Genomic DNA, 26,588 nt, shown 5'->3' on the forward strand with positions numbered 1-26,588 from the left:
AAGGATATGTGAAAGAATCTTTAAATAAACAAGTTCAGTTTTGGTCATGACAGGACGCAGCAGGGGCAGAGAGGCAGTTGCACACTAGAAAGTTTTAAAAACTATTGTCAGTCTGATGAATATTGCAGATTCTCACAAATATCTGCACAGAATGTGTAGTACGTAATATATAGGATTTTCATTTATAAGCAGCTCGGTATCTGTGCTTCCTCATCTTTAACATATCAATCTCCCCACTCCCATTCCTCATATATCATTAAAGAAGATGGCTCCTTTACATGTATATTATGCTTCAGATTGAGATACTGGGATCACTATCGTATCGGAAGTATAAAATTGAGAACTCGTGGGGATGATAATGATGACATGGTAATGACAATAATTTAAAAAAAACTGCAATACCCTTCATTATAATAGGACGATTAAACGAGGTGAACTGTTGATTAAAGATTGTGTTAAACTCACTATATTATAAAAAAACAGTTACTAAAAGCTGGGGAAAACATCCAAAGGCTTTGGTCTTTTGTTCATCTACGTTTAACGTTAATTTTACACATAATAGTAGTCATTCAACCAAATAATTCAAATTCTGGTCACAATAACACGATTGAAAAGCATCCATGCTAAACGCTTTACAAAGTAAACGAGCTTTATCGCTCAAGGGTTGATGTATGATGGTGGTAGATTTTATTTTAACTTAATAAAAGGCAAACTAAAGTGAAAGTCAGTTCAACTGTAGCTTTTATCACTGTGTTGTTGTTAAAAGTTATTTTTGTGAAGAGCGTGTGTATATCATCTATAGTCTGGGAGAAGGGTCATGAAAGACTGCGAGGGTGGCGAATGACCATCTTTGGCGCCTCTGGTATTTTCTTGCAGTGGTCAGTGTTGTCCACGCGGCTTTGTCTCTGGCCTCGACCACTTCTATTCTCAGCTTAGTCCCTTGCTACCAATCTTTTGTCACTGGGTTGTATAGTGGAGAGGGTTGGGTGACGCGATGAGGGTGGCCGACCAGTATTTCAAAGCCTCACGTTGGTTTGAAACCATTGCAAACGACGGCTACGAAGCCTCTCTCGTCTGAGAAACAAAAAACACATTTTCCGCCCGACGGACGTAAACTAACGCCATGACGTAACCAGCAGCATTTTGGACAAAAGCTATCGAAACATGACGAAGTGTAGCATTTCGAGAAACTTCATGTCTCTGAAAACCAGCGAATAATTTTATTCCATTAATATTTTCTTTACATAGATAAAAAACCGCATGACTTTTTTTCGATATTATAACTTGATTGGATGAATTAAGTGTTAAGCTCAACATTATTATTCTGATATCGGGGCCTTTTTCATTTCTTGCCCCGCTGTTACACTGACTCTAAATCGCTCCTTTATGAAAATGATTTATTTTTCATCAAATCTATTTTGATTTTTTTTTTACTTATTGCATATGAATCATCAATATTAATCTACCACACACAAGGTTTGGTCTTGAACTAGACTCAACAGCAGTTCGTTCGCACAGTTGATTACATCGGATTGTTTGGAAGAACAAGGATGAACAGTATGTGGAGACTTTTCTTCTAGAACTTCAAAAATCGCTGATAAATCTCCAATATTTCTTTGTCATGCTACGTTTGTTTTGATAACTTGGAATTTGAATGTATTTTCCCTGACAAAGCCAGTCGGTTGTTCTATCCTACATTGATGTATTCGTTTGACGTTGGAAAGATGAATTCTATGCTAGATGGATATGGCGACTACCAGCATATATCATCTCGGTCTGCCTTTACAGAGATCCAGCACCAGGCAGCAATGCCTTATCATCACGCTACCGGGACGGGGGCGCCGTCCCACTACCCCCGTCCAATGCCTTACGGTGCAGCGACAAGAAGACCCATGACGAACTCTAGCGCTGCCGATACTCACCCGTCTCTGAGCGGGATGGGTCCGATGGGTCAGACAAGGCATTACGGCTATCATTTCATGAACTCTCCTATCGCCGGACATCCTCCAATATACGATCATCCTGATCAAATCACATCATTATCATCAAAAGAAGGTGAGATATATATGTTACACTAGCTATCCCCACCTGTCTTGATCACGTCCTGTGTAAATGTCATCCTGTGAAATTAATTCATCTTTTTATGGATAACGATATAGCCTTTAAAATATCTTCTACAAAAATATTAACAGGCGATTCTATATATTCAGCTAGATAAGAGGTAATTTTAACTAATGTTAACTACCATCAATTTCTATTTTGCTCAAAATGTGTTCCTTTTTCTTCATGAATTAAACCCTATACTCATGAGTAAATTTACTACGAAGTTAGGACTTCATCCAACCGAATATCTCTCCATTAAGCATTAATTTCCCCTGTCTGAATAATACCCCTTTTCACATGAATATATTCCTATTAGTATTCAATTCCAATAAAACACCATCCTCTTTAATTTGAACGTCACTATCGTCTAGTGCTCAACATGAGAAAAATATATTCCAAAGCCTATGGCCCGTATTCTGAAGTCAGGTTTAACTTAAGACTCCGGTCTAACTCTGTGCTTAAATTTTGGGGAGCCGAAAACTAAAAAATTCTGGTTACATTGTATATTTCGTATGTTTGCTATTTTCATTTCCATTTGTTTAGTTACTTTAGTTATCATTCCCAGCATTTATTATTTTTTGAGTGTCATGTGAATTAATAAGTTGAAATTGTACTAATAGAGATTTGTGCAACAATTAGCTATCCATAGTTAAACCACAACTTTAAACAAGGGTTTAATTTAGACCCGGGTTCAGAATACGCGCATATGGGTTTAAGAAATTAAATTCTTAAGTAATATTTTACATCATTACACAGTTAAAATGTTTGGTAAAAAATTGTCTATTGTGTTTGGATAGTGTATGTTGGTAATATATATATATATATTTATATATATTTCTGGGCAAATATTATCCAGTTGAGCAAATCTACCCATTTATTATTTTTATTACCCAATTTGGACAGATTTTAACCAATAGTTACCAGTGATGGTTAAAAATTGTGCCTTTTTTGTCCAACTTTTTAAGAGTGTACCATTCTTTCTCTGTTTTTAACCTTTTTGTGAAGTAAAGGTCAAAACCATTGTAATGGTTGTGACAAATTGAATCATGCAATATCGGTCATTAATTGAGCTTACAACTACTCTTTATTAGATATTCTAATCATTTTGTCATGAAAAAATAGTTTTGATCATTCAATTGATGCAGTTTTGAAAATACTTTTACCTCTATGCCTTCAAAATAAGTATATTCCAAGAAATAATCCTTAATACATATCCATTGTATATACAACAACACGAATATTAGTGTCAAGTGTGCAAAAATCGAGTACCTGATCTTTTTACTTTTTATTGTATTGTTCTTTGAATATTACTCTAGACTTATCTTGTTTTCTAAAATGGTTAAATTTAATAAATGAAATGAAAATGAAATCTGATGATCTTTACACTTTGCGGAATATATTCTAAATATTAATTGTTTATTTTTTTGTTGCATTGCTTTGTCCGAACAAGTTGATGCAAAGTCTTGTCAAATTTCTGCCAAGAAATTTAATGAAATCATAATGATGATCAACAAAACACTGATAAGTTTATTTTGTTAAGAAAGAAAGTGGTCACAATAAATCGTTCCTTCAGTGGCAGCAGAAATAAATTGACTTGTAAATAAAAAAATATTATGAGTATCATAATTAGATGCGTTAATATAAATGGTGATTTTCATACTTTCGGTAATTTATTTATATTTTTGTATTTTGCTTCATTATCATAAGAATTGCTCTCTGTTGATCACCAAGCCTCCGAATCATCAGTTACTTTTATTCCTTCATTACATTTTTTAAAATTTATTTTCTTTAATTATCCATAATTTCCCATTGCATTTATTGTATTCTCATTTTCTTATTCATTTACATCTGCCTCTTTTGTAACAATGGAAAAAAACTAATGAACTATAAAATTCATACGTTTTATTAACAGAGAAAAAATATCAATAACATATTCTCCCTGTGATATATGTTGGTAAATTTGTATTTCATATCATTAAATTTTACGCAATTTGTACAGTTCAGTATGTTTTTCATCAAATATTTTGAAAACATACAATATTTATTGTTTGATTGCGGAAAAAAATGAACCGGCTGCCTGCAATCTAACAATTCAAGAATCAATATTTTATTGTAAATGTCCTATTTTTCCTAAGTGATACCAAAAAACGTAACGTGCGATAATATTTTGACAATAAATCCTTAAGATTTTACATCCATAACAAATTATTACCGAGAAAGGTAAAAATGGAAAAATTCAGATGTTGAGATGAATACCTTGTCGTGTTTGTCATGGTTTTACTGTCATGACCGGGTTTGATGAAATTTTACCTTTTAACTTCTTCGAAGATGTACTGTAGGAATGGATGACGAATCGGGGAACTTGAATAAAAAACAGAATCTGTAGTAGACTATAACAACTTCAACTGAAGTTTTATTCCCATGTTCACATTATGGTCGTGTTTTTAATGAATACATTCGTTACCTTATTATTGTCTATTTATGTAGTCAGTTTTAACAGTGTTAGGCTAATAATGCACTTTATTTTATGAAAAATAAAACATTTTCATTTCACCATACGTATTCACGGACCTAGGAAATAAAAGCTTTGTTTTAAATTTAGTTCCTACCACTATTGTTTTTCACAGAAACTTTTTTTTTTTACTTATTATACTTAGTTATTAAATACTTTTTTTCGAGACATGTTCACCTTTTCAACTTTATATGTAATTTAACTATTCTTTGTTTGTCATGAATGTATTATGAATGTTCATATATAATATTCACATTCACTCATATCATTTTTCAAGTTCATAGAAGTATAATCATTTCACATGTACCATGAAAATGTTTTCTAAATTTTACAAATTTAACAATCATTCTTTTTTCCTTTTCACAACGGTATATAAAGTTGCACCGTTGTATCGAAATGTAACGTAAGTGTATAGAAACTAAAATAATGACACGCAATTAAGAAAGTTCTTAATATTAATCGTCGCTATTTCATCGTAGATCTACATCTGGTACCATAAAACTGACTTAACGACATCATGAAATCTAAACTGAAAATTATCACACTGAATAACTACAACACAAATAAGCATAGGTGGGGCATGGGGTAGCATCATCCTTTCAATGAATATGACTTCATTGGCCAGTGCACCCGGCAAATATGCAATTTCACGATTTATACCAGAATCATAATTATCCATATACGTACAAAGAATGGCGTTAATTTGATAGGATTCGGTTCGAACTTTTTGAGCTCGTTAACTGACATTTTGTTTCAAACATGTTTTTTTTTCCAGTGTCGACCTCAGTTTTATTCCTCCATCGATGGAACCCCTCTCCCACCCTCAACTTGTTTTTTGCTGATCAAACCTATTCCCTCTCCCCCCCCCCCCCCTCTCCCCCCGTCTCTCTCTCTCTCCCTCTACCACCCCCACCTTCTCTCTATATATCTGACTGTCTCGTGTAACCGTTAATCAATTGATTACTCGTAAGAATACCTTTATTTACCATTCGAGGACGTGTGTTCATTAGCTCAAATATCCGCATGATATATTTCCAACTCCCAGGTTATAATTAGTACTGTACGCATCGTAATCAACAGCTTAATTTTTTTATGAATGACACGGGGAAAAATATTGTCATTAGTTCCACAGCATTTCCAATTTTTGCCTCCAGAACAATATGCCTCATTAACCATGTTAACAGAATACTAATGCGCACATAGAATAAAATTAAACAGACAAAACAAATGAATTGCATTATAAGAAATGACGTAAATAGTTGGTATCATTTTTAGAATCGATCCTAATAAATTTGTCAAGTTGCTGAAACATACGTTTTCCCAGAAAACATGCGTTACATAATATTATATATTGATTCTAACTTTGCGCTTATATCCCTAGAAATCGAACCACAAAATTTCGGGGATGAAATGGTAAGAGAAGGAAGGAAAGAAGAAGATAATAACACTGATGGTGATGACGACAATAATAATAGTAATATTATTGATATCAATAAAATTATGATTATAATCTAAATGATAATAATATTAATAATAATAATAATAAGTAGAAGAAGATGATGATGATGATGATGATGAGAAAGGGAAAGATGAGAAATTCGAAATAAAAGAGAGGGAAACAAAAATTTAATATCATCATGCTACCATTGATCATGTTCATGATATAGTCTGCAACAGAATGCGAGAAACTCAAATTATGACCTCAATTGACGACTATAATATATCTATATCTGAAAGAGATTGAAGTTGTATTTGATTATATTTTATCTATTTTTGACAATTAAGTCTAAAAAAGAATGAAATCAATGTTTATGATAGAGTATGGGTAATTCAATTCACAGATAAAAAAACAAGAAGTTTCGAGATTCTTGTAAACTAAATATACAATGGATCTATTCTATGGTGTTTATGTTATCTCAATGGAGAGCTATAAGCAATATAATGGAATAGAGATAAATTGAATTACATTAGCAATTCACTTTACGTATGCCGTGGTGATCGGTAAAAAGGGAAGAGGCGACCGCATGAAAAAGTATCGACAAAACCAGATTAGCGTCATTGATCTCCTTCGAGCGCAACTTGGTCTTTGAAATTGAACAAACAGAGAGATCTGGCAAATAGAGGGTTAAATAGGCTTGCTAATAGCTTAGGTATACATCTACAATCATTGATCCTCTTCTAACGAGATTACTGTCTCCCACCTTTCTTTTCCGTCTTTATGAAGATATCGAGTCCCTCGACCAACTTTACCAGTTGTCATCTATTCAAAAGAAACTTTCTCTTCCATCCGGCAGACGTCAGCCAAGACAAAGCCCGTGATCAGTTTTCTCTGTTTTATGTTGGAGACGCGCAGCCTTATCGAACCTGCAATCGGGTTTTTTTTGTAAGGAGCCAAGATCCCAGGTCGTTGCACCAGTGTCTACAGCATAATTGCATTGATTCAATAGTAATTATGATTCTATTTGTAACCCGATACCCTTTTCATGCTATTTCATTCCAATTATTACCCTGTCTGGATACTCAACCCATCGTCTGTCCTCTGTTCGATTCACTAAGAATCTAGCTCGATGGTATCTCTCAGTTAAGTATTTCAATAACCCTAACACGCTTTACAGATGACGATCAAAAGTGCATACCACCTACAACAACCCTGATAAGAAACTATATCGATTGTTCATCAAATCAAACATGAAAATGCTGTAAAAAGTGAGAAAGTAAAATGTTACTTATAATATGGTTTTAATATTGCTATTGACCCTGTGTGTCATGCTATATAGCATCAAGTCACACAGCTGATAAGATCGAAAAGAACCGAAAAACGAGCTGTGGTAGACAATAAATGGCACTCGCTTATCAATTACTTCCCCACTTATCTCCTCTTCAATACAAATTAGTCTGTTTTCCGAGCGAAGATCTCTCTCACTCCCCCTCTCTCTAAGACAATCATTTTCAATCTCTAATTTCCCGTATCTTTTATTTTTATTTTTTTGCTTTTATGTCAGCAATTTCGTCTCGTTTGCCGCAACGTTCTGCTGCCATAATTATAATGATGCTACGCTGTTGTTCTTGATTCAATATTTCTAACACGGTCACTTTTCACAAAACAAACCAATATCTTATCGATCAGGATCTTTGAGATATTGTTCGACTTTAGAAAATAGTGATGCTAACGGGTTTTTGTATATTTTTTAATGATTCGAAATAGAATCGAATCGAAATGAATCGAAATAGAAGAATGCTTGCCTTGAATGTGTCGATTTTACTGTGAATTTGATTTCTAACTTTACCGATGATTTAGAATATGGACATTAGTTCTTAGATATACAATCAAATACAGAATATTTGTCTGTGGTAAATAGTATGATATGATTTTCATAATTGTTTCGTTCATTTCTTTTATTATACCAATGGTCGAATATATTTAAAGTTAAAATGTTTGCCGTCACATTGAAACAAAAATCATATATCGAACCAGTGATTTTTTTTTCTTCTATCTTTTTTTATTCATAATAGTATTCAAGAAGTACTATACAGTAAAATGCTAATTTTGAAGAAAATCAACATAAAGTATGAAATTTACATTCATTACATAACTAGATATTGATTTTTTAGTGCACATCATACCGTTGTGAGTCAGATTTATTGAGATTAAATCAAAAGGTGGAAAATAGTAACAGGGATATTGTTGGTCATACCGGTATACACATTCACCTACGCATACGGTACCCAAAACAATTTTTGGCAGGGGGGCTTGTCTACGGGACACAAGGAACATGATCCCCTCCCCCATGCCTTTCTTCTCAGATATGCCCACATTTTAGAATAGATTATCTCTTATCATGATTTCTTTCTGCTTATTTTATCTTGTAGAATATTCAGAGAAATTGGCACACTTTTTGTGCTCCCTATAAAATCATAGATCCATATTTGACGACTAGAAATGGATTTTTGTAAACATGAAGTTGTCAACATCAAGGTTTTTTCGTACTTTTTATTTTATTCCAGGTTTATTAGATCATAAGAATGAGAGTGAAACGTCGATTGAGACCAAACTGAGTTTAAGGGGAAAGAAACTAAGAAAACCTCGAACGATCTATACCAGCTTACAACTGCAACAGCTCAATCAAAGGTTCCACCAGACTCAGTACTTAGCCTTACCGGAGCGAGCCGAGCTAGCTGCATCGCTTGGTCTCACTCAAACTCAAGTAAGTTTTAAAAAACATTATGTTTATGTTTTATCATAATTATTTACAGCAAGGTACAGTATATAATATTCTGAAGTAAATCATGTTGTATTACCACTTGAGTTTTAACTCCACTGTATATCTGCTATGGTATGAGGAGAGATGTTTCTGCTGCTCCTCTGCACCACTTCATCGCAATTTTTTGTTACCAAATTCAATATTGAATTGAACTAAATTGAATTGAATGGTAATTATCCATTCATTAAACGACATATAGCCACGATGATATACCGCTAACACGGCTATAGCAAGCTGATGCAAAGCACACGTTTTTAAGCTATCAAATATAAGTAGAATTCCATTCCAATACATAATTATGGCAACGGATAGTTCTGACCATAGATTCTTCAGGAAATAAAACGTGAAAGATAAAACTATTCCAGAAATCGATTCATCTCAAGAAAATTCTACAGATCGGAATCATATCACTCAGGGAAAGCAAGTATAATAATCATATACAAATTTATTAATATTTGAATTAAATGGATATGGAAAATGTTGATATTGCGAATTATAAACTTCATTTTTTATAATCATTTAAAATCGTTTCAAGAAATTGAAAACTAGAATGAGACCATTTATGCATTGCGCTCTCTACCTAAAAATATATTCTCGTACTAACAGATTTACAGCTTTTCATAATTATCATATACGTTGTTTATAGATAAAGCGCACAAATAACGGTGGTATGGCAAGCCGTTTTATCATTTAATCCTATTTTTGATATCAAGAAATTAATTTTTTATATCAAGAATTCATTTCTTGATATCAAGAAATGGGATTAAAATGATAAAACGGCTTGCCATACGGTGGGTTACGCTGGTCATACAACGTGTCCATGTATAATTATGAATCTAGCCTTCAATACATTGTGATACATTTTGAAAATCCTATTTGAACACCTGATGCGTCTATGTATTACCATATACATACAATGCCGTAAAATAATTCCCACACAGTTTCCCTTATATATTTTTACCGTTCACCTGTTTTATCTATAGCTAAATAGTGGATGTCCATACATGAAATATCCGATAAAATATTCTCAGTTATCTTTGCGTGTGACCATAAAGCATCCAAACAAGTGGATATAACGACCTGGTTTGATTGGGTAAATGAAAACACAAAAATTGGCGAAACCTTACACCGTGAAAAAAGAATCATCTTAACGCATTATTTAGCTTGTTAGATACCAAATGAATAGTTAATTAGCCAACGTAAAACTTGCTTCCTTTTCAATGAATGACACGTTAAGTTATTGCTCTTGACTCGTGTCGACATCTAAAAGTCTCCTCGTTTGACTTTGACCCTTCGAGATTAAGATCTGGTCTCATTTGTAATTGATTTCCTTATGTGTCTTTAGAGCGGAAGTTTTAGATTCAAGTTGCACGGACAATACCTACATACAAGCCTGCTATGATAATGGCGGAGTATGATTAGTGATACTACATAACAATAAAAAAAGAAGGGAGAAATTCATCGATTTGACATTGAATGCATGTGGGTGGGGAGGTTGTTTGGGATGGCAGGAGACATGATGTCCCGGTGAAGATAATACCAGTTTACTAAGTCCATGTCACCAGTTCGGTATTAATTACAATACCCTTGATCCTTGATGGCTATTTCAAGCAAGGAGAATAGCAAGTTTATTAAGAGGGAGTTTATATCAGTTCTGCTTGAAAGGAACTTAAGCGTGGTAGTGGTCTGTGATGTTCGCCAACCTTAACGTTTTATACTGACTCACCTGCTTAAGCGAGGCAGCTTATCGACCGATTTTGTTTTCTCCTTTGATGGAATTAACATAGTTCACACATGAATTTCAAGACGCCACCTAAATTGCGCCGAATTTCTAAAAGGCCCATTAAAAATTATTTACTTCATAGTTAACGATTTAATTTTCAAAAGATTCTACAAAAGGATAGTATTTTTGTGTCAAGCCGCACATTGAACGATTTCTAGAAGTTGATCCATGACTTGTGTGAGTTTCTAAAATGGAGAAAGGATCATTATCAATGTTTAACTAATTAGATGGGTAAATATACTAACAACCCCTAAAAAATACGTCCTTAGCCCTTATTTGCCTTTTCATTATTTCGACACCTTACAAGATTTTGACGCCATTATGATTCCCCTCTTATTTTGAGGGAGGAAACCATGTTATTACTGATCTTGTTTTCAAAGGGAATGAATTGTACCTTTTATTCATTCCTGTAAATCTGATATATTTGCAGATGGATTAATTAAACGAGGATTTGCTCGAAGAATCTGCAACGATTATCCTCCGTTGCCGAAGAAAGGAGCCTAGCGAACCCAAAGATTGCCATGAATAGCGAAGGTGTCTGAGTCGAAACTGCAATAGATATGAATAGGCACGGAAAAAAACTTTAAAAACATTTACTTTTTTATCCTTTTCTATTTTATTCTCACCTGTATTCTTATTTGGTTAAGTGAATGGTTTCTTCCAAATGGCAACACGAATATAAAAGAAATCAGTTTTTGTGTGTTGAAAACAGCAAATGAAATTCTTATCAAATTGTTAGACCTTCTCCTTTGTGATGCGAATTACTACAGGCAATTTGCAAACTGAAAAGAGGCTGATACATTATTACCAGTTAGTTTTTACAACGGAAAAGGCATTATCACTTCATATTGTAGCTTGCCCAAAACTAAAACATGGAACTTGTATTCGATTTGGATTGCCACGCAAGACTTTCCCAATTTGACGCTGGTAAACCAATGCCTCGTGGCTACAGCATTGACAAATGCAGTCATTTTGCTTCAACGATGGTTTCTTTACCTTCAAGAGAAACAACCATAGACCTGTTTGCGCAGAGCTTGCTTTTGGCAATCGCTCTTTGGAACAACATTGGTTTTGGGTTATTATGTGGGCAACAATGCAGCCTGACCTTGCACCAAATTGTCCCATAGTTGTTCCTCATGACCCGCATCCAAACCTCATCCATCCGTGTATAAATACAAGGAAGCTAATAAAACCAATCCTCATTACAATTTGACAATCACTTGCCGACCAATTAATCGTATTTAACGCGGGCTTATGAGTTGTTGGGCCCTGAGGGAATATATTCTTGTGCTGCTAATTTACTCATTTTTTCGACAACGAACGGGGTAACAAACTGATGACCTCTGTAAAGTGATGACACCAGCCTCACGCTGCGACGAATCAAGGTTTCTTTGGTGACGGTAGAAAAATATGCACCCATTTATAGCAAGGTGCACTTGATAGATGAGTTACACCAATATAGAATGATAAATGGCCTTATGCCCCCTCCCCTATAAGAGTTGGGAATAATCCACAAACCGACGTTCCTTTCATTTCTTAATGCATTCCAGCAATCCAGAATTAGAATTTGCCACACATACAAGTTTCTTTACAAATTTGGATTATCAATTGATAGCTTGGTTACAGTTTTGAAAATAATTGCCATGGTGATATTTTGTCATTACTTAATCGTCGAAAGAAATTAGCCTCCAATTAAAAAGTTGCATATTCCGAATCGTTATCATCAAGAAGTTAGTCCTTTATTTGTCGACATATTGACTTCTGTTTGCGCTTCCAACTCTGAAAGCAAACACGCCCCAGGCTAAGGTAATTGATAGAACAAGAATTAGAATAGTATAATGCAATGTATCAGTCATAGATAATGATTGTAAGAGATTGTGAATGAAAAAGGGGTTACACTTCGTATTTCCGAAGGTTCGTAATTCCGAAACACGTAAATTGCCCGTACCTCGATGTTCGTTAATCCGAAAACGTAAAAGGGTTCGTTAATCCGAACATTCGTGGCGTTATTCAGAAGGTTCGATATTCCGAAAATGAAATAAGGTTCGTTGTTCCGAAGGTTCGTTAATCCAAAACGAAATGAGGTTCGTTGTTCCGAAGGTTCGTTTGTCCGAAAACAAAATAAGGTTCGCTAATCATTACGTTTTCGGACTAACGAACCTTCGGAATTACGAACCTCACTTTGTTTTCGGACTAACGAACCTTCGGAATTACGAACCTCATTTCGTTTTCAGACTTACGAACCTTCGGAATAACCAACCTTCGGAATATCCGAACCTTCGGAATAACGAAGCTTCGGAATTACGAATGTATGCAGGGTGATAGAGGGTACTGACTCCCATATTATACCCATTGTTAAAGTTCTGTTAATAAAGCAATTAACATGTATTACAGAGCAGTTAAGATTAAATCATCACAATTTAAACTCCTTAGGCTCCTTTCCCTTTACTACAAGAATAATGGTTTGCTTTATCATACTATAAATATTCCTGATAATCAGCACCTAACAAAAATATTTACAAAACATAAAAACAATACTCAAAACCAAAATAGGCGATTTTTTTTCTATGAAAACAAAGTATGTATATTTTCTTTGATTAGATACCACCAGGGATTTTATTCAATATTTGGAGCACATCAAACATCTTAGTGTTTGTTTGTTGTTGTTGTTTTTTGTCTTGTCCCAATGATTCGTCAAATTCTATGTAACCTCATATCATTTTAACTCGAAACGCTTTTGATCGATAGATTTTCAAATAAAAATTACAATTAAATACGCAAGTTTAACTTGTTACTGCTATGTATTTATTTTGGCTTTTTAGAGAAGATTGAAATAACTATAGTTTGATAGTTGCTATGCAACATTAAGTTCATTTGAATAGCGCATTACCACTAAGGTGTACTCATTCGGCGAAACTATTATCATTGTTTTCATAATGGGCAAGAAAAACAAGATTTCAAAACATTTTATCTCGTAACTCCAAGTTACGGGATTATATGAGATACGAGCTGCGCATGCGCACATCAGTGAGCCTTGTGCATGTTCGACTGACCACGGGCAGTCATTTTTTCGTCAGTTATTTTTTGGAAGAATTTTGCGCTTTTCGCACTCTACAGGAGGAAAGCGTTAGAGTGCTTATTTGTATACTAATTTTACAAGTTCTGAGCCCGGTTCTAGAACTGTAATTTGTGAATTTAGCCTGTTATGGCTAAATTTGCAAGTGAAGAAAACCAAATGGAAACCGCCACTGACACTGTATTCTCACCGGAGGCCGTCCGCACGGCGGTACGGGCCTCCAATGCAGAGGTGAGTGCCCGGAGAAACGGGACGGCTGGAGGTGATGGAGTGGTCTTCGCAGGCACGGCTAGCGATGATCAGATAAGTGAAACCTTTGTAATACCTAAGATAACTAATACTAAGTCAGGCAAAAGTAAAATTGCTACTGCTAAGAGTGCTAGAGAAAAGGTTATGGAGTCTCATTTGCAGTCTCAAATGTCAGTTCCTAAACAAAGTATTTGTAAGCCAAAGGCTAATACTACTAGTACTAGCAAGGGGAAGACAAGACAAAAAGCAGGACAAGTATTGTCTGATTTAATTCCTAATCAAGGGAAAGAAAGGTCCTTTGGAAGCGGAACCCAAAATTATAATGCTAGTTCCAGCAGCAGCCAGTCAGAGTCATCCTCTGCTGTATCTGAACAAAGATTCCAGACCTTAGAAAAAGCAATAGAAAAGCAAAACCTCATGTTCGAAAAGCTCTGTGAAAAGTTATCAGTCGATGAAGCTGGTAAGAAACAATACACAGCTCATACTAGGCCAAAACCTAACCCTACCCATCAAAGGGCACAACATTATCACAATTACATGGGAAGTTTTGCCCTTGGAGAAAATGAAGAAGGGGACTTTGAACCGGATTATGAATATCCTTATGAATATGAGGAGGATGAGAATTCTTTCTCCCTCCAATCTGCTCAGGTACAGGTAGACCGTCCTGATGAAGAAGAAGAAAATGAAGTAGAACAAGTTTTGGTTCCACCAGGGAATACTGAAGACACAGTCAGCCCTGTAGTTGCAAGAGGTTTTGCGGCACGTTTTCAGGCGCAAGCCCCCTCGGGACCTGACGTGAGCGATGAACTGGCAGACAGCCTAAAAATCATGCTATCAGAGCGTTTGGGAATGGAGAATATGGCCACCCTCATGGACAAAATTGTCCCACCAAAAAATGTCCCTAACCTAGTGGTACCTAAGGTCAACCCCCTGATCTGGGAAAACATCCCCTCCAAAACAAAATCGAGAGATTTGCGTCTGCAAAAGCTCCAAAAACCTTTGATCAAAGGCCTGACAGCAGTAGCAAATTTGATGACAGAGAATTCATCTCCACAGCATGAAGAAATTCTGGCTCTGTTAGCCCATGCAAATTATGAAATAAATATGTACAGAAGAGAGAGTATCAGACCGGAACTAAACCCCAAATACCAGCCACTCTGTCGGCCAGAGGTGAAAGTCACACAACACCTGTTCGGCGAAGATCTCGGCAAACTAGTAAAAGACATGACTGAACAACAGAAAGCGGTGGCGGTGACAAAAATGGGCACTATGAAGTTTAAAGAGCTACGTTATGCTCCGTACCCAGGAAGCCAAGCCAAACCAACCTATGCTGGTAGGGGCCGGGGAAACCCGATTCCTTCGTCAGAAGCTCTCCCTTTTTTAGTCAATGTGCCGACCAGAGGGCGAGGACACTTCCCGAGAGGCAGAGGGAGAGGACTGATGTTCATGAGGGGTCAGAAGAAGATGAGAGGTGTCAAGGCACCATCCACCCACTCCAGGCCTGCCTACTAGAAAACCACCTTGACAAGACAGACGATCAGGTGAGAAATGTTTGTCCTAAGAGTAGCACTCTGAAATGTATCCCTTTCCAAGGAGGCCAAATAAACTTGCATTTAGATCAATGGGAAGACCTCACTTCAGATAGGAATATTTTGAATATTGTAAAGGGATACGAATTGGAATTCATAGGACTCCCCCCCATGCAAAAATTCATACCTCACCCTTATAAGCTCACGCTTGATGAAACAGTAGCTGTAGATGCAGAGATTAATAGCCTTTTGCAAAAAGAGGTCATTGAACCTTGTGAACACATACCTGGTGAATTTATTTCTAATATCTTCACAAGGGAGAAGAAAGATGGAAAACTTAGAATGATACTTAACTTATCCAAGCTAAATGAATACTTGGACTTCCACCATTTCAAAATGGACACATTTGAAACAGCTATCCAATTGTTGACCAAAGAATGTTACATGGCATCACTTGACTTGAAGGATGCATATTACAGTATCCCTATAGATCACAAATGCAGGAAATTCTTACGTTTCCTCTGGAAAGGGAAATTGTTTCAGTTCAGAGCGCTACCCAATGGGTTATCATCAGGGCCGAGAATTTTCACTAAAGTGCTCAAAGTGCCTTTAACCATACTCAGGAGCAGGGGGCATGTTATCATTTCCTACATTGACGACACTCTGATAATAGGAGACTCTAAAGAACGTGTAGTCCAGGCGGTCTGTGACACAAAAGAGATACTCTCAAGGTTAGGGTTTGTCATTCACCCTGAAAAATCCAGATTTGAGCCAAGCCAACAACTTACTTTCTTGGGCTTTGATATAAAGTCGGACACAATGACTGTCAGACCAACAGAGAGAAAAGTCACTGAAATTAGGGAGTTTGCTTTGAAACTGCTCAGAAAGAGTATAGTGACAATCAGACAACTGGCCTGTTTCATTGGGAAAGTTGTAGCTACCCTTCCTGCCTGTGAGCATGGGAAAATGCACTACAGAGCACTTGAGAGAGATAAAATCTGCAATCTGAGGACACATAGGGGCAATTATGATGCTAGTGTTACACTAACAGTTGCTGCAAAAGAAAATTTGGTCTGGTGGAAAGAGAACATACAGTCTGCAATCAGACACCTGAACAGGAGGAAACCAGACATTGAGTTGAGTAGTGATGCTAGTGGTTCAGGCTGGGGAGGAACAGATAATAAGGCCCAATGTGGTGGTCGATGGAAGCAATCAGAATCCCTTGCCAACGGGAACAATATCAACTATCTCGAGTTACTTGCAGCTTTCTTTACGCTGAAAGCCTTTTGTAAGGACAAGAGAAGCATACATGTTCTCATGAGAATAGATAATACCACAGCTGTTAGCTACATCAATGAAATGGGCGGAATAAAGTCTAAAGAATGTGATGAACTAGCTCAGATATTATGGAATTGGTGTATAGAGCATGATATATGGGTCACAGCAGCTCACCTTCCCGGTGTAGAGAATGTAATTGCTGATAGGAGGTCTAGGCTTTTCAGAGATGAAACAGAATGGATGTTAAATCCTAAGTTATTTAGAGAACTATGTAACTCTATGGGTACACCAAACATTGACCTCTTTGCTTCTAGGCTGAATAACCAGTTACCAATTTATGTGTCATGGCAACCGGACCCTGGGGCTCTTGCTATAAATGCATTCACATTAGATTGGGGTGAATTCGAGTTTTATGCCTTTCCTCCATTCTGTATCATAAATAGATGTCTTCAGAAAGTTGTGGAGGACAAGGCAGAGGGGATAATGATTGTTCCGAAATGGGCCACACAATCATGGTTTCCCCGGTTGTTACAATTACTAATTGAAGTACCTATTGTTCTACCACAAAATGAACAGACATTAATCCAACCAGAAACGGGAAGAATTCACCCATTATGCAAAAAACTGTTTTTGCTTGCTTGCAGATTATCATGGAATCCCTCCAGGCAAAAGGAATTCCGGAATCGGCTCGACCTATCATTCTGGCCTCATGGCGGACATCAACCAGGAAGCAGTACATCTCTTTCATCAGGAGATGGATTCACTTTTGTCATGGACGGTCGACAAATCCACTGCAAACACATGTTGGGCAGGTTTTAGATTTTCTGACAAGCCTTGTAGAAAAAGGATTAGGATATAGTGCCATTAATACGGCAAAATGTGCTGTAGGGAACTACGCTGTCTTAGAAGGAGGACATTCTTTAAAGGAAAGTCAGATGGTGACTAGATTCATGAAAGGAGTCTTCAATTTGAAACCACCGAGGCCTCGGTATTCTGACATTTGGGATGTCAGTCAAGTGTTGAACTATGTTCGATCCCTACCAGTAAACTCCAGTATTTCACTACGACAATTGACTTTGAAACTTTGCATTCTCATACTTCTTGTGTCAGCACAGCGGGTACAGACACTCCATCTATTGAACATAGATAACCTGAATTTTCATGCAGATAGCGCAGTGTTTGCAGTTACAGACATGTTGAAGCAGACTCGGCCAGGACACTGTGGCACAAAGATTTGCTTGAAGGAGTACCCACATGATGAGCGTTTGTGTGTGGTACACACTCTTCGTCTTTATTTGGACAAGACACAAGCACTACGTGGGGAAGAGAAACGTCTGTTCGTAAGCTACAAGAAACCACATTCCGCAGTATCCAAGGACACTATAGCTCGTTGGGCAAAGGAGGCTTTGTCAAATTCAGGGATAGACATTGCTAAATACAAACCTCATTCTACAAGGGCAGCCTCAACGTCTGCTGCTGAAGCGAGAGATGTGCCCATTAATGACATTATGTTGACGGCAGGCTGGTCGTCTGAGAACACCTTTCGTACATACTACAATAAGCCTTTGAGAGACACTCATGTGGATGTTTTCCAAAGGGCAGTGTTGGAAGCTTGACTGTTATTTATGTATACATTACAATGCACGTTTTGAATGCAACTCAAGTTATGCCTTGCATACAAGTGGTTATGCAACTTTGAAAATATGTTATGTTTGGGTATTTTGATAAATCCCTATGTTTTTAGTTTGTTGAAGCACATGTATTGAAAAAAGTATTAAAAGCTGATACATGTACTTTTCTTTTTCATGTGTAATTATAGTGAGTCCAGAGTGGCTTTCAATATCTCATATAATCCCGTAACTTGGAGTTACGAGATAAAATGTATAGATTAAACGAGAACTTACCTAAGTTTGAAGTTTGATCTTCATTTTATGAAGTAACGGAGAGTCTAGGGATTATGTGCCCGGCCCTCCCTCCCAATGTGTTTTTTAAAGGTTTAGCCTAAATGTAATGCATGTAATATATTACGGAAAGGTACAATGTTTTTTCCGTTTAATCTCTCCATTTACTCTGGCATCACTATTTCCTTTCAAAACTGATGTGCGCATGCGCAGCTCGTATCTCACATAATCCCTAGACTCTCCGTTACTTCATAAAATGAAGATCAAACTTCAAACTTAGGTAAGTTCTCGTTTAATCTATACATTGTGCTCGATCAACCATTGCTGTCTTATATCCTCTCCGACCATTACGAGGAATGGAGTTACGCTTTATATATGCACTCTTCATGCGTATTATTAATAAAAAAACTGGTTTATTTGATAAATTGTTAACACTTTGTTAAAAGTCTTACCATTATTCAAATCTTGTAAAGAAGCGTTCCAAAAATATTCCCTTGAACAATATATTCCCGTAGTAAGAAAACATCATGTTGCATGTGCGTCTACTTCAGCCAGATAACTAATCGCAGAATAGAATGAGTTTGTACTTAATTTGGACCTTCTTATAAATAACATTCTAGTCTCTGTCTTACTGCCATTACATACTTACCAACGATCCTACACAAATACAATATTGATTTGATCATATCAGGCTTTGATCAAGCCCATCAAAGTCTCGGATGATTTGTTCATGTAATGAGGTTATAATGTGGCCTACAACTATGGGATTCATCAGAAGGTTGCAGACCAAAGTACATTTACCGGACTTCGTTCCTAATCGTTGCAGTCTTATAATTAACTTCTAGAGAAAACCCAAGAAAGTCAAACTTCTTTTGAAATGTTCAAATGACAATAGATCTATTCAAGTGTTAATGATAGGAAGCATTCTTTTGTTTTGTGATGAGGCTAATTTTCGTATTAATCATGCACGGGTGCTTGCATGATGTTGTGTTTAAAGTATACGTCATGCTCTTTTCTTTCTGAGGTCTTTGACATCAGGGTTCAGTATATTAAAGGTATTATTTCATGATATCGTTTAAGTCAAGATATAAATTTAAGATATTTAAACAGAATATCATTTATCTTTATTTATCTTAAACGACTTCATAATATGCTGCTAGAAATACGTAGGTTAAAAAAAATCACGATGCAAATCATGCATGAGAGAGCGCCAACTTATGGACTACACGTACTTTGTGCACCTATTTATCATGTTTATTATTCTACTCATGTTACTTTGATTCGACGAAAGCGTGACAAAAATAACAAGTTTATAATTCCCATTGAGTTCCCATAATGTTTTGGGAGTATTGATTTAAAGTAATGCTAATATTGGACATTTTTTTAGTTTGGTTAATGGTTGGTTACGTGTATCTTTAAACTGCAGTTAAGCGTTCACAAAGAGACATAAAACCAGATATCTTAACCGAAAATGTTTGATAGGGATTCAGGAGGCTCATTCTATTTGTTTCCTCTGTTTAACATCAAAGAAAGTATTAGACGTCGGATTTCTCTGCAAAATGGTTGCCTTTTGAGATCTGTAAAGCTTAATCATCGTTTCCCGCAGATTTGCTCATTTCACCCAAATTCTTCCAACTTAATCCTTCTTGTTTGCTCCACCCTTGCTAATGAAGATTGAAAGTAACAGGGACCGTTTTCACAAAATCTGAATTCTGTAACACGATACAATAATCGTCGAAGGTTGGTGTTATCTTTACCTTTGATTGTTTGTGAGTAGATTTTGTTTTAAATCTGAAATATCTGATGTTGGTACAAATTTTAGTAAAACGGTGAGTGGATCAATCTTTCCCGGCATGCAGACTCATCGTTAATAATCTAAAACTGTTCAAAATAAACACATACTCTGGTAGTATAAGGATATTCATGCTCAGTTCGGCTTGAGCTTCCGTAATCCAGCACTTTCATAATATATACATAAAGGACCTATTTGGCAATATTAATTTTTTGGAGGGGAGGTATTTAATCAAATTCAATTGAATCTAAAAATTAACAACTGCAGAGTATATGTATAGGCCTATCAATCAAGCATGCGACCGATGGCGAAAATTAGTTCAATGGTTACCACGGATACAACTTTTTTCACACCATCAGAAATGTTGCAAATAGTCACATGGCCATTGTGTAAATTTCCTATACATGTAATACCGTATACGTGCATTGTTTCAGTTCACAAAATAAATTATGTCATGTAGTGGTCATTTTGCTGTTATTTGTTTTCTGATTAAATGTATTAAAAAAAATCATGTCATGCATTATATACATATATATATGTATACACACGTTATTTTATATATAATTTTCTTTAGATATTGGTTATGGGTCATGCAAATTAATCTTCAGCAGTTGTTTGGTCTAACTAATGCCTAAAATTGTATTTTTATACTACGAATGGTCTTACAGCATAGTCCATATAACCTTTTTTAACGGCATGAACATTATGACATCGTTTAACAACATTTTTTTTAGTGTTTTCTATCAATGAAGTGATATGCTGACATATTGAGTTACCATGATGTTATATGGGAATGTTAATCAATTTTATTCAAGATAATATTCTTGTTTACATACCACTGTATTTTTAATATATTTGTTTAGCAATAGGTCACTACTTTTAATTGGAAAATTAATTTCGACTCATCACGAGTTTTGAATATCAATTCTGATGTTAATTTTAAACTTTGTTCGAATTTCCGATAAAGGGTGTTTTGGGAAGTTCGGTATAGTTTGTATTAACTTAACTATATTTTAATTAGTAGACCTGTATACAAATCGTTAAGAAATGACTTACAACTACCTAGATTTTTACCGTTTGGATGAGATGCACAGTTTGTATCATTAAACAATTATATTTGTTTCACAGTAGATTTCAATTAATGAAAATTTGTACCAGTGAAAAAATTTCTTAAAACTATATTATCTCGTAATGTTCATAAAATACTATAATTAATTTTGTTAGGGTATTTCAAATGAGTGCCTAATCATATTATCAACGATAGGATGACAGGCTAAACTTTCTTAACAATTTTCCTGAATTATTTTGAAATGATTGTAAATGAAGTTTATTAATAATCTTTATTATCTTTCTTTCTTTTTTACCTGTATGACTCGATTCAATTCTCGTTCTTATTTTAGGCAGTCACTTTCCACATAATAAGGCCAATATGGTATTTTCGATTTCATAATTCAATATATTTTCCGTTCGTACCTTTTCTTTTTTTTTTTATTTCAGGTGAAGATATGGTTTCAAAATCGACGCTCGAAATATAAAAAGATATTGAAACAGCAAAACCAATCCAACAACAACAATAATACGTCGCACCCCGAGATGAGCCAACAGGTTCCTCAAAGCCAGCCACAACACGATATCCAGACACCACCTACTACCCCACATACTAGACAACAACAATTACCACCTCAGCCACCTCAACAGACTCAAGATGCGCCACCACACCAGCATCAACCGTCCACACCCATGGGGCATGTTGACATGCATAAAGCCTCCCCGCCGCTCGCCCAAGCGGCACAGCATGCTACGCACCATCTCAATCAACAGCATCACATGACCATGAATCATCCACTCAGTCCCCCCGGTGTGTCGGCGAGCATGCCTTCAGCGGTCCGGTGGGAGGCCGCAGACTCGGGTCGCAGCAGCGGAGGTAGCATCGCGGGAAATGCCATTAGCGTCGGAAATAGTGGTCATCCGGGAATGGACATGTCTGTCCATTCGAGAGATAATTATTATCCGTCACATGCATCGCAACATTCGTCTACACCCCACCCTTATTCACATCATCATCACCACCACCACCATCCCCACCCCCAATACCCTAGCTGGTATGGTCAAGACGTGGATCCACGTTCGCAATACCAGGGCGTGGCACCTATGGCGCCGCATATATAACGCCATTTTCTCTACATAATACAACCATCAGGGAAATATGTGGTTTCAGACATTCTTTTTCACAGTTATGATAAGCATTTGGAATCGAGTTTAAATCTAAAGCTGTGCAATTTATGCGGTATTGACACTGAGAATGGACATTTGGATATACTAAGAGACGCACGATCACCTAAGTATTGTACAGAGGCTATCTCACATCGTGACAGACAACAAATTAATTTGTGTTTGAAACGATATGCACGCACATGTCATGATTGAAAACCTGGTTTTAATGTTGCAAAATATTGCTGATAACGGATGTGTGAACATAATTTGAATAAAAACAAAATATCGTTATTATATTATAGCGATAAACATACATTGTTTTATTGTGTACTGAATATTTTAGAAATGGCTGAAAGTATTGTACTTTTTTAATTATTGTTATGATTTATAGAACTGTTCTCAAAGAGAAATATCTCTGATGTTCCTGTATGTATAACTGTATGCTTATGTTTTAATGTTATTTCGTTACTTAACAAATAAAAAGGTGCTTCATTATGTTTATGATCAAGATTTCATTACAGACTTGTGTATAATAATGATTACATTTCACGCTAAAAATATTGTTGTAAATGTGTTCAAATATCTTATTTTACCCGTTCATTGATTTATTGCAATTCATCCAGAGTAGATGTCAATATGCAACTTTAGTCATTTTATTTTTGTCACAAGAAATAATATCCAGTAAAGTCCCAGAATAACTTACAATCTGTTAAACAGAACATACATCAAAATTAAAAATATATATAATTTTATATTCAATAAATAGCGAAATAAAGTTACAATTATCTCAGATTCTCTGACATATCTCCGGTTATTGACACAAAGTTCTGCAGAAAATGGGCTTATATTTTACAGTCTTGAAGTTTTAGTATGGCATTGCCTTATTTCAGGTGATAAGAAGTACAAAAATAGCCACATTTCATAAGACATCAATCTTTAATATTGATGATAATTCAATCGAGTAGAAGTTTAATTACACGCATTTTCATACCAAGGATCTTTCAATATTCACCGCAAAAGGATATTTTTTTCAGAATGGTTTAATCATTTATGACGAACTACCGACTAAGACAACCAAAAAGGGTTCGAAGACCTCTTGCTTTGTTATTGAAGATCATGAAAACAATAAGAGTTTAGAAAAGACTCACGTGGTAGTTAGTGCCAGGCGGTGTTATTGCGATATCTTCAATTCTCAACGATCAACATCATAAGGATGTTAACCAAAGTAGTCAATGAAAGTACATGTTAATTAGAGGTACCTACGTAATTTCACCAATGTCTTAAGATACATTTACCCGAAAATAAGATTAAGACAGACTTATATGTCGAAGATGCGACACATAGGAAACAAACATGATTTCAAATCATTAATGTTCACAAAACTAATGGAAATAATATTGTTCAACTATTTAAATGATGATGTAGAATGTAAAAATATCAGATTCATTCAAACCGATATTTTAAATGACATTGTCAAAAGGACATACTTACATCAATGTGAACATTCTAATAAAAGAGTAGATCATAATATCAAGAGAAAATTCAGAGAGAAAATTTGATTACCAAACTAGAATTATTTTTTATTCATTTCTTTTAAAAAGAACCAATATAAAATACGAAAACAAATCTAGATAAGTTTGATTCATTAGTGTGTTTTACTATTCATTGCATTACTCACTTTTGTATTCGAAAGGTTATTGGATACTTTTTTTTATTTTATCGGATATACTTTTTCAATTCTTATTTCACAAGTATTACGAACACCGATGACCACCCTACGCAATCTTTGATTGAGATTTGATATTGTAAAAGTGCAGGATGCAATACATATGGCAAACTCAGCTCTGTCGTTGTAGGTGTTATCACCATTTATCCTCTGTCTAAAATGTTTCTAAAAATTATGAAGATTTAACAAAATATGTCATATATAAAATATGATGTTTAACACTCTATAAGTAAATACTTAACTCAATTTATTACCTATATCATTTTATCGATTGTTTGTTCATTCATTTCGATATTTTTTTTTAACATTTGGTTTTACTCATTTGTTTTTCATTGATTTATTAAGTTCTTAATACACTCTAGAAAATATTGGGTAAAAGTGCTCCAAGATGGTTTTTATACATGTCCAACCAACATTGGGCATTTCTTTTGGGCATTTTCATTCATCCATTGTGATGAAAATTTTGCCCATTCTAAAGTAATTACTGCTTATTCTTTAACCTTATACTGGACAATGTGCTTCCAGCATCGGGTAAAATACTGCCCAAAATTGTTTGGGCACATATTGCCCTCGTGGTGGTAAAAAAATGCCAAATATTTTCTACAGTGTGAGATATATTAAACATGTTGTTTATTCATTCATTCATTTTTTTTATTCATTATTCTTTATTCATTTGTTGAAAAGCATGTCAATTATCTAAATATACTGACTGCCTTATTTTGAGTTCTGCCCGATGTTATAATGTGAGAAGCATGTGGAACTTGTGCACCCCTCACAAACTCGAGTGTACACTATGGGAAAAAAATATTTGTTACATTATTGTAACTATTATTTGTTTTGTTTGTTTTGTGTAAGCTTAAATGACAAGAATGTGCCACTTGGTATGACGAGCACAATAAAATTGGACGATATATGAATATCACCTTTCTAGCATTGCCTTATTTGTTTCATTGCATCTTGGATATTCCTAAATTCACTCTAAAATGCTTAGATTAGAAGAGGTCGGAAAGAGAATATAGGGAGCGATGAAAGTAGATTTGTTTTCCCCTAAACGATATTGAATGTTATTGTCATCAATTAAAGAGACATCAATTCAATCATCTTTTCGTAACAAACAAGTCTTTTGGAATGAATTCCCTGTCTATAATTGTAGATTAATAATGAAATTTGAATAATGTTTTTTCATTGTTTCATTTTTATGAGATGATTATATCTGTCTACAGTCAACTGTCGACTATCCACGTATAAATTAATTTGTGGCTGAATTTCTATTTTCTTAAGCGCTTAGAGAAATTTTGGGGAGGGTATAAATATTATCATTCATGACTGTAATTGGTATTAAATTTATTCAAACTAACTGCAGAATAAATGAATTCCAAGTGCTAACTATTTTGATACAGATTATTCTCCCCCCCCCCCCCCCCCTCTCTTTGGTGACTGTAATAAATTTTCGCACTCCCAATCAAAGCAAGAGTATAAGCACAACAAATATTCGTCGGTATAAATAATAAGTATAAAAGTATTTAATATGAAATATCCAAAAGTTACTGATAATCAGTCTTTAAAAAGAAAAATAAAGTTTTCTTCTTCGTCATGTGCATGGAGTCATATTCATTTTCGTTCAGATAATACCGAAAAATCCATAACGAACCAAGAATCCGCCACACCGTTGTTGCCTTTTCTTGTTGATGTTTCTTAAATTCTAAAACGTCGTAATAGTTTGAACATAATTGCCTCAGTCTACCAAATAAAACGTCCCTTTACAATACATCTTTTTAGTTTATACGTTTTGCAAAATAAAATGTTCCTCTATTATGAAAGTAAAGGGACTTGGTTTAATCGAATAATCACGATTTATTGCCTTTTTGATGAAACGTTTTCCGATTCCCAAACATTTATTTCTGAACACCAGACAGAATTTCAATTCAGAACATGCCTCGTCCAAAATATATAGGTCTACTCATAATAGGGGTGTGCTTAAAGTGAAAACGTTTTGTGAAGAAAGTAAATCGGTGGATACGGTGCTTTTAATGTCTGGGTGAATTATTTTGTGAGATGTTTGTGAGGTAGATTGAAGATGGTGACGCCATTTGATGGAACGATTGGTGGATGGAAGTGAAAGGTTGAATTATTGGAGAGAGAGAGAGTCAGGGACACCTATAC

The 26,588-nt window shown here is 35.4% G+C and overlaps 1 protein-coding gene across 1 annotated transcript; it reads left to right on the forward strand.

The window, feature by feature from the left end:
* Positions 1-380: 380 nt before the first annotated feature.
* On the forward strand, positions 381-22,957 carry LOC121410883 (homeobox protein DLL homolog). The gene is made up of 3 exons (XM_041603240.1): positions 381-2,055; positions 8,621-8,820; positions 21,983-22,957. Exons 1-3 carry the CDS (start codon positions 1,701-1,703, stop codon positions 22,652-22,654), a joined length of 1,227 nt encoding a protein of 408 aa, XP_041459174.1. The 5' UTR covers positions 381-1,700; the 3' UTR covers positions 22,655-22,957.
* Positions 22,958-26,588: the final 3,631 nt, after the last annotated feature.

This window comes from Lytechinus variegatus, chromosome 3, assembly GCF_018143015.1.
Source record: "Lytechinus variegatus isolate NC3 chromosome 3, Lvar_3.0, whole genome shotgun sequence".
NCBI lineage: Eukaryota > Metazoa > Echinodermata > Echinoidea > Temnopleuroida > Toxopneustidae > Lytechinus > Lytechinus variegatus.

Bases quoted from the DNA above. Each gene is read 5' to 3' on its own strand.
- LOC121410883 (XM_041603240.1), top strand. From the start codon at position 1,701: ATGTATTCGTTTGACGTTGGAAAGATGAATTCTATGCTAGATGGATAT. The intron at 2,056-8,620 runs GTGAGATATATA...ATTTTATTCCAG, and splicing joins ATCATTATCATCAAAAGAAG to GTTTATTAGATCATAAGAAT. The intron at 8,821-21,982 runs GTAAGTTTTAAA...TTTTTATTTCAG, and splicing joins TTGGTCTCACTCAAACTCAA to GTGAAGATATGGTTTCAAAA.